This window comes from Amblyraja radiata, chromosome 37 (assembly GCF_010909765.2).
Source record: "Amblyraja radiata isolate CabotCenter1 chromosome 37, sAmbRad1.1.pri, whole genome shotgun sequence".
In the NCBI taxonomy this organism is placed as follows: domain Eukaryota; kingdom Metazoa; phylum Chordata; class Chondrichthyes; order Rajiformes; family Rajidae; genus Amblyraja; species Amblyraja radiata.
The window spans coordinates 1302011-1315256 of record NC_045992.1 but is presented as its reverse complement, the minus strand read 5'-3'; the positions used below and the strand labels follow the sequence as shown (position 1 = coordinate 1315256).

The following is a 13246-nucleotide window of genomic DNA, read 5'->3' as shown; positions in this document are numbered from 1 at the left end:
AAACTAATATATTCTCGATTCTTCCGTTGACTTGATTTACAATTTGCCCGACTTAAAACATTCAGCAATGACTTTCCAGGGAAATATTTATCTTGTTCATAGTGTTGCGGTGAATATTTCCGTTGCTTATAAAGCCAAGTTTAATGTTATGAACTATGGGGACAGTTTCGATTGTAATCGGTGATTGTAATCGGTAGAGGTAGTGACCTCAGTAGGTTTTCACATCGAACATTTTCTGTGCTTGAAATTTTTAAATTTTTTAAATTTTTTAAATATATTTTAATTAGAAGCGTAAACAGCAACACGGTTCGTTTATCAATTACATTCATACAAAACTTCTGCTCTGTTTATAGAATGTTTTAAAAGATAGAACTGAAAAGAGAGATCTATAAACTAATAGAAAGGAAGGGATAGAGGAAGAAAAAAAAGGAGAGACAGAAAAAACAAAGAAAATGACCAGTAACAGTTTTGGAGATGGGTTCGTAGCTTATAAGGCGTAGTTATTCATCCAATCCTGAGCTCGGGTTTCAGTCCAGCTTCTGTGTTGAACCAATTTATCTCTTTAAAAAATCAATAAATGTGCTTGAAATTTAAAGCTCAAAGAGAAGTCTTCGATCTGGTTGACTGGGTGTGGAATCGTCTCATGACACAGAGAAGACCAACACTGGAGGACTACTACAAGATAGACCTCTCTGTCAAACAGGCGGCCAGTGAGAAGGTGGTTGGCATATCTGAAGTCTCCCCCCTATGGGAAGAATCGGCATCCAAGGCATGGCTTCAATATATAGGTCAGTGCCTGACACCACACTACATAGTACAGTACAGTACATGGAACAGGCCATTCAGCCCACAATATCTGTGCTGGACATGATACCATCAAACTCATCTACTCTGTCTGTACATTTAGTTTAGAGATACAGCGTGGAAACCAACCCTTCGTCCCACTGAGTCCACTCTGACCAGCGATCCCCGCACATGAACACCAAGTGTAGGATAGAACTAGTGTGAATGGGTGATTGTTGGTCGGCATAGACCTGCTGAGCTGAAGGGCTTGTTTCAACGCTGCATCTCCAAATCTAAATCTAATGGATCAGACTTTGATCGAACTTTGCTGGCTTTACCTTGCACTAAACGTTATTCCCTTTATCGTGTATCTGTACACTGCGAATGGCTCGATTGTAAACATGTATTGTCTTTCCGCTGACTGGTTAGCACGCAACAAAAGCTTTTCACTGGACCTTGGACAATGAACTGAATGGAACTGAACTACCGAGCATTGATTCAAGGGTAATTGCTGAAGGTTGCACGCTGCTCCTCAATCAGAATCTGCTTCTGTTCCTCAGCTTCGGAGAAGAAGAATATCTCAGGACAGCTTCAGCAGAACAAAACGGAATGGTTCTCTGAGAGCCTGTCGACGGCCGTGCGTTTAGTGGGAAAGCGTCTTTCAAGAGAACCCGACGATGTGACTGTCAAGGTAACAGATTCCACATGTGTTTCCTGCTGCATTTGTGCAGTACTTGTGCAGCCTGGCCACTGCTTGCTGAAACTTCTCCCTTTCCTCGAATCCTCCGCCTGTATTTCCAGCGCAGCCGCAGAATTCCACAGCTGCTGGAATTATAAAATAATGAACGGGAAATGTACACAGCAAGTCAAGCAGCATCTGAAGAGGGGAAAATTAGTTCATGCCAGCACCATTCTCCAGCATATCTTTATCTGTCTATTAGTGTAGTCATCTAATCCCTTCTTTCTCAGGTGCTTCTTACACCTTCCCTCTCTCCTACTGACTGTATCACACCGGCTTGGCTGCCTCTGTTGTAGACCTCTGGGGTTCTAAGATGGGGAGGTCTTAAATGATGGAAATTCCTGAAACCTTTCCTCACCATCGACCTGTCCAGGTATCCATCAGATGTTGTTATTATACCTTCCCCAACCACCTCCTCTGGCTGAAGTCTGAAAAAGTCTGAATGAAAAGGTCACGATAGTCTGAAGAAGGGTTCCGACCCAAAAAGTCGATGCTGCTTGACCTGCTGAGTTTCTCCAGCATGTTGTGTCTACCTCCTCTGGCAGCTGGTTCCACATGCCCAGCACTCTCTGTGTGTGAAAAGGTCCCACCTCATGTTCCTATTAAATAGTGGTCCTCAACCACACCTGGAGTATTGCGTACAGTTTTGGTCTCCTAATCTGAGGAAAGACATTCTTGCCATAGAGGGAGTACGGAGAAGGTTCACCAGACTGATTCCTGGGATGTCAGGACTTTCATATGAAGAAAGACTGGATAGACTCGGCTTGTACTCGCTAGAATTTAGAAGATTGAGGGGGGATCTTATAGAAACTTACAAAATTCTTGAGGGGTTGGACAGGCTAGATGCAGGAAGATTGTTTCCGATGTTGGGGAAGTCCAGAACAAGGGGTCACAGTTTACGGATAAGGGGGAAATCTTTTAGGACCGAGATGAGGAAAACATTTTTCACACAGAGAGTGGTGAATCTCTGGAATTCTCTGCCACAGAAGGTAGTTGAGGCCAGTTCATTGGCTATATTTAAGAGGGAGTTAGATGTGGCCCTTGTGGCTAAAGGGATCAGGGGGTATGGAGAGAAGGCAGGTACAGGATACTGAGTTGGATGATCAGCCATGATCATATTGAATGGCGGTGCAGGCTCGAAGGGCCGAATGGCCTACTCCTGCACCTATGTTTCTATGTTTCTAATACTTGCCCTCTCACCTTAGACCTATGACCTCTTGTTGATTCCCCCACCCTGTGGAAGAGACGATCTATTCCCCAGTTGATTTTACACACCTCTATATTATCACCTTTCTTCCTCCTGTGCTCCAAGGAATAGTCCGATTCTACCCAACCTCTCTCTGTAGCTCAGGCCTTTGAATCCTGGCAACAGTCTCATCAATCTTCTCTGCACTCTTTCCACCATAATGGCATCCATCCCACAACAAGGTGCCCAAACTGCACACAATGCTCCAGGTGTGGCCTCATCAATGTATTGTAACATAATATTCACACTCAGTTCCCCTGCAACAAATAATGTTCCTCTCCAACCCTTTGCATTTCCCAAGTATGTTCAATTCTGTTGTCAAATGTGATTTTCTTTTGTGTTGAGGACAGCACAGTGGCGCAGCGGTAGAGTTGCTGCCTCACAGCGCCAGAGACCCGGGTTCGATCCTGACTACGGGTGCTATCTGTACAGAGTTTGTACATTCTCCCCATGACTATCTGTACGGAGTTTGTACGTTCTCCCCGTGACCTGCGTGGGTTTTCTCCGGGTGCTCCGGTTTCCTCCCACATTCCCAAGACGTATAGGCTAATAGGTTAATTAGCTTGATAAATTTGTAAAAATTGCCCGTAGCGTGTGTAGAATAGTGTTAGTGTGCGGGCATCACTGGCCGGCACGGACTCGATGGGCCGAAGGGCCTGTTTCCGCGCTGTATCTCTAAACTACACTAAACTAAACTTTAAAAAAAGGCTCACAAAATTGCTGGGGAAACTCAGCGGGTGCAGCAGCATCTATGGAGCGAAGGAAATAGGCGACGTTTCGGGCCGAAACCCTTCTTCAGACCAAAAAAGGCTACCGTGGGAATTGCTTATTGGGACTGTGTGACAGTGTTGTGCAGGTGATGTGTGGGGTGTGGCGTTGTTTGTCACAGTGACATTCACAATGACGTGGCTGCATCTTGTGGCCTGCCGTGTACCACAGCGATACACCTACAACTTCACACAAAGCCAGCTTTCCAAGTTGTGGAAAGATTCTCAGGGAACTAACTGTACGATTCAAGACGGGATGGATTAATTGGGAGGATTACTAGACAATGAAATTCCTGTCACAGGTACAAGTGTAAGCTGTGATGTCATAGCAGAACGCCTAGACAATTTGCCCAAGGGTCTGTTTAATTATTTTTAAAAATTAATTTTGATTATTACAGCTGATTCCACCTCAGTGAGCAGTGTAATTGATATTTGTTAATTTATCCCATGGAACATTTTGTAGAACAAGCTTTTACTGTTGAAGGTTAAAGACTCTTTTATTGGTTTTCCTCTAAATATATCCACATCATTAGTTCTTCCAGTGAAAATGTTGCCATCTGGAAAATGCAGCTTTGAGACATAACTCATGCACGAATGCATGAAATTAGTGTTTCTGCAACTCCTGCTTTAGTTCCTCAACAAAAGGACTGTAATTAAGTAAATTGTGATCAGACAAAGCATTATTCATCATCTTGTGATCTCCTTGAACATGTTTGCTTCCGACAACCTATCAAGCCTTTGATAAATGACTGCCCCGGGAGCCTTTTATTTTCTTCATCCTCGTTGTCTTGTGCCAGTGATTGGTTGTGAGTGGTCCAAAGTTGTAGGTTGTAAGTTGTAATTGTCAAATAGAGTCGTGGAGCTCAAAGTAATGTCTCAAACTTTCAAACATAAGATGCCTCTAAGATTGTAGGTATATTTCCATATTTGTATGATTAAATAGCAACTCTATACCCATTTGCTTACTGTTTTGCCTATTTATCTATCTATTTTATTAATCCATCTATCTATTTATCTGTTTAACGGAAACATCAACCATTCCTTCTCTCCAGAGATGCTGCCTGCCCCGCTGAGTTACTCCAGTATTTTGTGTTTATTTTTTATTTAAACCAGCATCTGCAGTTCTTTCCTACCAATATATAATTATCAGGCACAACTCTGTTTTGTAAAGGTTCCAACACAAACTTCAATATAGTTCCAAATAAACTGAATCAGACTCAGACTAAACTGAATCAGGCTCAGAAAGTACTGGTCTGCAGCTGAGGTAAGATTAGGGTCAGTTCAAGAACCAGATAGTTGTAGGATTAGCAGTTATAAATCAGTCTAATTTTGAACACAACAGACAATCCGTTAACTTCCTTTAGTGCCTATTGTGAGTTAACCAGAATAATACCTTGTACTTTGTTTAAGAAGGAACTGCAGATGCTGGAAAATCGAAGGTACACAAAAATGCTGGAGAAACTCAGTGGGTGCAGCAGCATCTATGGAGCGAAGGAAATAGGCAACGTTTCGGGCCGAAACGGGCCCAAACGTTGCCTATTTCCTTCGCTCCATAGATGCTGCTGCACCCGCTGAGTTTCTCCAGCATTTTTGTGTACCTATAATACCTTGTACAACTGTTACAGTTCCACCCTTCAGAAGTATTCTTTTAGCAGTAAAGCAATAGGAACCAGTTTTAGGCAAATACAAGTCTTCCGTGTCAGTGTTCAGATATACCTGAGCTTCAATCAGATAGCAATAGTCAATGATACTGATGGGCCCTGTCCCACTTATGCAACTTTTTCGGCGACTGCCGGCACCCGTCATAGGTCGTTGCAGGTCGCTGAAAATTTCCAACATGTTGAAAATCCAGCGGCGACCAGAAAGACGCTACGACTCTTTGGGTGACCGAGGAGACGACTCACGACCATACAGGCGACATGTCACGGGGTGAAGCCTGTATTTAGAATTTAGAAGATTGAGGGGGGATCTTATAGAAACTTACAAAATTCTTAAGGGGTTGGACAGGCTAGATGCAGGAAGATTGTTCCCAATGTTGGGGAAGTCCAGAACAAGGGGTCACAGTTTAAGGATAAGGGGGAAATTATTTAGGACCGAGATGAGAAAAACATTTTTCACACAGAGAGTGGTGAATCTGTGGAATTCTCTGCCGCAGAAGGTAGTTGAGGCCAGTTCATTGGCTATATTAAGAGGGAGTTAGATGTGGCCCTTGTGGCTAAAGGGATCAGGGGGTATGGAGAGAAGGCAGGTACAGGATACTGAGTTGGATGATCAGCCATGATCACATTGAATGGCGGTGCAGGCTCGAAGGGCCGAATGGCCTACTCCTGCACCTATTTTCTATGTTTCTATGTTATTATGTATGGTCGTGAGTAGTTGCCCGAAGAGTCGTACCTTGTTCTGGTCGCCGCTGGATTTTCAAAATGTTGAAAATTTTCGGCGATCTGTAACGACCTATGATGGGTGCCTGCAGTCGCCGAAAAAGTTGCGTAAGTGGGACAGGCCCTTTAAAGCTCCATTAAAACATTTATAATTGCAGAGTGCAAAGTCAAGCCTAGTGATTGGACAGTACACAAATGTCAAAAGTGAAAGAACATTATTTCTTGCTGGTTCTTCTGGGAGTTTGCAGGTGTTTCCCACTCACTGATCTGCCGTTAATACAAACTGCTCACTGACCTCAACATTTATAATTAAACTCAAGTTTTAAGGAGAAAGGCTTAATTCACAGTCATGATGTTTTTGCGAGTGAGAAAACTGTACATTCTGATAACCAATAATCCCACAAGTTAAGATGCAATTCGTTAGGGTAATGTTATTTGGACATCACTCTTTGGTGATTCACAACCCCAGCGACTCAGATTCAATCCTGACCTCGGGTGCTGTCTGTGTGGAGTTTGCACGTTCTCCCTGTTGCTGCGTGGGTTTCCTCCGGGTGACCTGGTTTCCTCCCACATCCCAAAGTCATCCACATTGGTAGATTGGACACTGTAAATTGCCCCTGGTGTGTTGGTGTGTGGTAGAATCTGGGGGCCGTTGGTCAGAATGTGGAGAGGATCAATATTTGGATTAAAAGAGGGCAAGAGTGTACGTGGGCCTTTGATAGTCGGCACTCAGTGGGCCGAAGGGCCTGCTTTCTATGCTGCATGACTTTTATAACAATACACTCAAAGTTACAATTCTTGCCAGAGGGAATTAAATTATTTATTTTATTCAAATTAAATTATTTATTTAAATTTAAATGATTAAATTGTGTTTAGCTATATTGTAGGAAATCTTAATTCCTTTGTATAATTATGAAACTCCACTGTAAAATCAAATGTAACTATCTCGAAACTCGTGCGATTAGTTCTCAAAGACCACAGATATTAAAATGGGAGTTGGTACCTAGTAACGCCTTTGTGTTTAGCAGAATGTAAGGACAAATGTGGTCTAACGTGGGGGAGTCTGGACCCAGAGGACAAAGATTTAAGGTGGGATAGGGGGGGGGGGTTAATTTAATAGGAACCTGAAGGACAACTTTTTCACTCAGAGGGTGGTGGGTGTATGGAACGAGCTGCCAGAGGGGGTAGTTGAGGCAGGGACTATCGCTACGTTTAAAATACATTTGGACTGGTACATGGATAGGTAAAGACTAGAGCGATATGGGCCAAACCCGGGGCATCTTGGCCAGCATGGATGAGTTGGGCCGAATGGCCTGGTTTGGTGCTGTGTGACAATCAATAATTGTAGAGCAAATCTTCTGCAGCCATTAGCTGTCCTCGATGAAGCAACCCTAACTTGGTTAAAAAGATATCGTTCAATACCTTTGACTTCCACCCTCTCATTGGCATTTTAGCAAGTACTCTGTATACTGACCAGTAAATAAATATGAAATATAGACAATAGGTGCAGGAGGTGGCCATTCGGCCCTTCGAGACAGCACCGCCATTCACCGTGATCATGGCTGATCATCCCCAATCAAATCAAAAGCTAGATACACTGCTGTCTCCAGATTTAAGGCAGTGTTTAACTTTGAAATGGGCAACATAACAGCAGAGGAGGTTACAGTGAGCACAGGATTAAGTTCTAAATCAACCATGTGTCAGTTGGAGACACAATGAACCACAGATGTTGGTTTACACAAAACAACACAAATAACTCAGTGGTCAGGCAGCATCTCTGGAGGACGTGTATGGGCAATGTTTGAAGTCTGAACCCCTTCCTCAGTCTGTAGTAGGGGAGAGAGAAAGCTGGACAAGGGGATGGGGGCAGGACCTAGCCTGGCAAATGATAGGTGGATACAGGTGAGGTGTGTGTGATGATGGACAAAGGCTGGAGATGAAGGGTGCCAGATGTGGAAAGAAGAGGAGTGAACTGTATATGCAGGGGATGGTATATTGGTGGAATGACGCAGGTGAGAGGAAGGGAAAAGGGGCAGCATAGTGATGACAGAGGGGATGAAGGAGGGAGCTAAAATTGGAGAATTCAATGTCCATACTGCTGGGTTGTAAGCTACGATGAGATGCTGTTCCTCCAGTTTGTGAGTGGCCTCACTCTGGTGATGGAGGGAGCCCAGGATAGAAGGTCAGTGTGGGAATGGGAAGGGGTTAACAACCGGGATAACCTGTCATCCTTGGTGGGCCGAGCACAGGTGTTTGTTGAAACTACCTACCAAACCCCCTCACCTGTATCCACCTGTCGGAGTAGAGGTTTAAAAGAGTGGAGCGACTGTAATGTGTGATTGCAGATCTACTTCGGTGAGCAACTCACAAAATAGTCGCCCGGCTTGGACGCCATCTCGGAGAGGTTTTTCCGCTGACTGGTCAGCACGCAACAGAAGCTTTTCACTGGACCTCGGTGCACGTGACAATAAATAAACTTAACTAAGCCAAACCTATCACTTTGCCAGGCTTTGTCCCACCTCACCGCTGCCTCACCTGTCTCACGGAAACATACGACACAATACAATACCACTTATTGTCATTTGAACCTCAAATGAAGTTCAAATTAAATTTGGTTTCTGCAGACATACAACAACAAAAAGAACCAAGGCACACACCAACACAATTTACACAAACATCCATCACAGTGAATCTCCTCCTCACTGTGATGGAAGGCAAAGTCCTGTCTCTCCCCTGCTCTCCATTCTTCTCCCGATGTCAAAGTCCGAGTCAAAACCCCCGGCGGGCGATGGCAAGTCCCGCGGCCATTTAAACATTCTAACACACTCACCAGGGAGCAGGAGTAGCAATATATTCTCTTCCCTTTGAATGAATGAATGAATAAGTTTATTGGCCAAGTATTCACATACAAGGAATTTGCCTTGGTGCTCCGCCCGCAAGTGACAACAAGACGTACAGTGACAGTTAGGAATGGGACATAAAACATTAAACATTAATAATAAAACATTATTGATTAAACATGTGAATTAAATAAAATACCAGAGCAAAAGGAGGCTCCAGATTAGTTAGTTAATATAAACATGTGTTAGTTTGAGTTGGTGGAGCTACTGTTACGAGTTATCCTGCTGGTTTACATGCCTGACATTAACAGGCATGTGGTTCTGTACAATGAGTGAATCAACAAACCTATCCTGGAATTTTGTTTGAAAAAATTAATGTATCATTTGCATAATATGTTTATCTGCATATTACTGAGATAATTAACATCCCTTATTATCTAATTATGTTCATTAAGTGTCTACCAACACAGCATCATGAAGTTGACATTATGTTCTACTGTCAGAGACTGCACTGTTTTCATGCGAAGTAATTAAAATGTGAATTAGCATCATTTTAATTGTATTTGTGGAGGTTTGTGAATTGAATATAAACCTATATACCTTCATGTGGTTAGCTACATTGAACTGGAAAGGGCTTACTGCTCAAGAGGCCGTTTGGCCCATCTGATGTAAGGCTGTTCCACATCTCCTGCCGCCCCTGTACAACCGATGAATCCATCTTATCATCTGTACCCTGCTTCCTCTAGTCCCTCTGCAGAAATGCGTCATTAGCCAGATAGGTTTTTATTATTCTTAATGCAATATCTTCATGGACAATTACATTCCAGATATAATCTCCCTCAGTTGAGAAACTGCCGTCACCTGCTTTGGGACTGTGGTTATCTCCCCGTTTTTTAATGTGGTCAGTTGCAACTTCAGAAGTCACTTGTGATTGCGATTTCCTTCACATCGGTGAGGCTAGTCATAGACTAGGTGACCCTTTTGTCAAACACTTGCACATCGGTCCGCCAAGGCCTGCTGGATCTCCCACACTAATGCTACCCATTTTCACTCATCTTCGCATTCCCACACTGACCTTTCAGTCCTGGGCCTCCTCCACTTTCATGGCCTCATGCACACAGAGGCCACACCACCTCGTATTCCGCTTGGCCAGCTTACAGCCCAATGGTGTGAACATTGAATTCTCCAATTTCAAGTAATAAACCCCACAACCCCCTCTCGTTCCCCTGCCCCCTCCCCACACACACACACCCCCAAACCCCTAACCCAGCATGATGCACACATATTTCTACATATTTCTTCCATGAGGGGAATTCTGCTTCTTGATTCTGTTCGATTCCTACATCAAAAAATCTCAGAGCTCAGTTGGGACCTTGGAGCAATGAGGATTGGCCGCAGCAGAATGCCCAGTAGCGACCCAGCAGCTTGAAATGTGGCTGGAAAAAACTGGCTTGGGGATTGAATGTAGGGAAGCCTGGTGCACCCGAGTCAGGGGATATGGGGAGAAGGCAGGAACAGGGTACTGATTAGGGATGATCAGCCGTGATCACATTGAATGGTGGTGCTGGCTCGAAGGGCCGAATGGCCTACTCCTGCACCTATTGTCTATTGTCTATTGTCACCCTTTAGTCCTTGGGATGTGCTCATTGGTCCTGGCTAGCGCAAATGGTATTTGTGTTGGTTAATTATTGCTATGTGTACCGAGATACAGTGATCAACTTTGTGTTGTTTGGGAGAGTCTAGGACTAGAGGGCATAGCCGCAGAATTAAAGGACGTTCTTTTAGGAAGGAGATGAGGAGGAATTTGTTTAGTCAGAGGGTGGTGAATCTGTGGAATTCTTTGCCACAGTAGGCTGTGGAGGCCAAGTTAATGGATATATTTTTAAGGCAGAGATAGATAGATAGATTTTTGACTAGTACGGGTGTCAGGGGTTATGGGAAGAAGGCAGGAGAATGGGGTTGAGAGGGAGAGATAGATCAACCATGATTGAATGGTGGAGTAGACTTGATGGGCCGAATGGCCTAATTCTGTTCCTATCACTTATGACAACAGGGGGCATTGTGGCACCATCACCGTCATGGCAGAGAACCAGCCATTATGTCCTCATCATCAGCAAAAGTGATTGAGTGGCATGGTAACAAGCAATGACCTTGGACGATATTATTAGCTTAGCAATTGTACAGTCTCGCTGGGGCCCCAGCTCATATATGTTTGATGAGTTAATTCAGTGAGAGTTTCAGTTAAGTAACAATAATGTTTTGTCAGTGCTTAGCTGTGACTAAAAGCTTAATGATCCTGTAAACAAACACAATATAATCACTGCCTTCATGTTGTGCAAGCATCTCCTGCTGTGAGCTACTAATGAATGTAACTTCTCAATGGGGTATCTGGCTTTGGACAAGGGCCAGCACACATCTGTACCATGCTTGTACAACCCATGTTAGTTCACAGCAGGGAGCGTGTAATTATGTTTGCGTCTGCCACCTTACTTGCACGGAGAGAACTCAAACTAAGCATAGTGTGGTGGCGAATTATAACCTAGTCAAGATTAGCGGCACTCCTTGCGTACTGCTGTAAACGGGAATCATAGCCCCAAACTTAGCCACTCGTTATCTGCGAATAGATTTTCAATTAATTTTTGCACTGTTTAGTGTGGGAATAAGAAATTCTTACAGATTTCTCCCCCCCCCCCCCCCTCACAACCAGACTGAAGAATCCCGATCCGAAACGTCGCCTATCCATGTTCCTCACAGATGTTGCCTGACATGTTGAGTTACTCCAGCACCTTGTGTTCTTTTGTGTTTAGTCTAGTTTAGATACAGCGCAGAAACAGGCCCTTCGGCCCACGCCGACCAGCAATCCCAGCACACTAACACTAGTGCTGGAGTAACTCAGCAGGTCAGGCAGCATCTCTGGAGAACATGGATAGGTGACGTTTCACAGAGTGCTGGAGTAACTCAGTGGGTCAGGCAGCATCTGTGGAGAACATGGATAGGTGACGTTTCACAGAGTGCTGGAGTAACTCAGCGGGTCAGGCAGCATCTGTGGAGAACATGGATAGGTGACATTTCACAGAGTGCTGGAGTAACTCAGCGGGTCAGACAGCATCTGTGGAGAACATGAATAGGTGACGTTTCACAGAGTGCTGGAGTAACTCAGTGGGTCAGGCAGCATCTCTGGAGGACATGGATAGGTGATGGTTTGGGTTGTACCCTCCTCTTGACTAACAGTAGAAGCTGATAAACGGATAGGGGGGGGGAGGCGGTAGGGGTGAGGTGAGGGAGGGGGGGGGGGATGGGGGGACAAAGCCTGGCAAGTGATAGGTCAACACATGTTCTTTGTGTAAACCAGCATTTGCACTTCCTTGTTTCCGACATCAAACACTGCCCAGTCAGTGAGGTGTTGAACCATTGGGATTACAGATGTTGGAGGTGATGATGAAAGTTTCACTGTGCATATCTAATCATACATCTCCCCGCTGTGTGTCCATGCAGGATTTCTCCATCAGAATGGACGAGCAAAGGAAAACTGGTCAGGAAGTGTTTGCCAGCCTCCACATTGACCACATACAGGTAACGTTTCACAACGCTGGCAACAACAGCAGTCATGCATCACCTGAAATCCTCTTCTCATTTCAAAGTTTCCTCCCAGCTGTTATCAGGTCCATTCATCAATTAGTGTGTAGTCCTGGCCTCCCATCTACCTCATTGAAGACCTTTGAACAATCTTTAGTTGGACTTTATCAGACTTCAACTTGCAATAAATGTTGTACCTTTTATCCTTTAGAAAGCCCTTGGTTCTTCATCCTTAAGTCTCCACTGTGGAAGTCTTAATTGTCTTCATCTGTCTTTTCTTTGAAGATAGATACAAAAAGCTGGAGTAACTCAGCAGGTTAGATAGCATAAAAAAAGTCGGCAAAGATGTCGACACCCCACCATATGTCCAGTATGCCTCTCATAATAGTATGTACTTTAATCAAGTTTCCCCTCAATCTTCAAAACACTAAAGGGCCTGTCCCACTTACGCGATTTTTTCAGCGACTGCCGGCATAGGTGGTACAGGTCACCGAAAATATTCAACATGTTGAAAATCATGCGGGGACCAGAAGAAGGTACGACTCTTTGGGCGACTACTCACGACCATACAGGCTTCATCCCGCGACATGTCGCCAGAGTTCGCCTGTATGGTCGTGAGTCGTCTCCTAGTCGCCCAAAGAGTCTTTCTGGTCGATGCTGGATTTTCAACATGTTTACATTTTTGGCGACCGGCAAAGACCTATGACGGGTGCCGGCAGGCGCCGAAAAAGTCACGTAAGTGGGACAGGCCCATTAGGTGCGTGGTCTGCATTAGGCACTGGTGTGAGATTCTTACAGCTGGATGCACAGTGTATAAAATCATGAGAGGAATAGATCGGGTAGAGTTTCTTGCCCAGTGTAGGGGAATCGAGGACCAGAGGACATAGCTTTAAGATGAAAGGGGAAAACATTTA

At 44.4% G+C, this 13246-nt stretch overlaps 1 protein-coding gene across 1 annotated transcript in view; it reads left to right on the top strand.

Annotated features, from left to right (window-relative positions):
- wdfy4 (WDFY family member 4) overlaps positions 1-13246 on the top strand; it is a 122553-nt gene that overhangs the window by 59362 nt on the left and 49945 nt on the right. Inside the window, 3 exon segments of the mRNA XM_033012481.1 lie at positions 597-788; positions 1344-1474; positions 12252-12329. Coding sequence (XP_032868372.1) covers positions 597-788; positions 1344-1474; positions 12252-12329 — 401 coding nt within the window.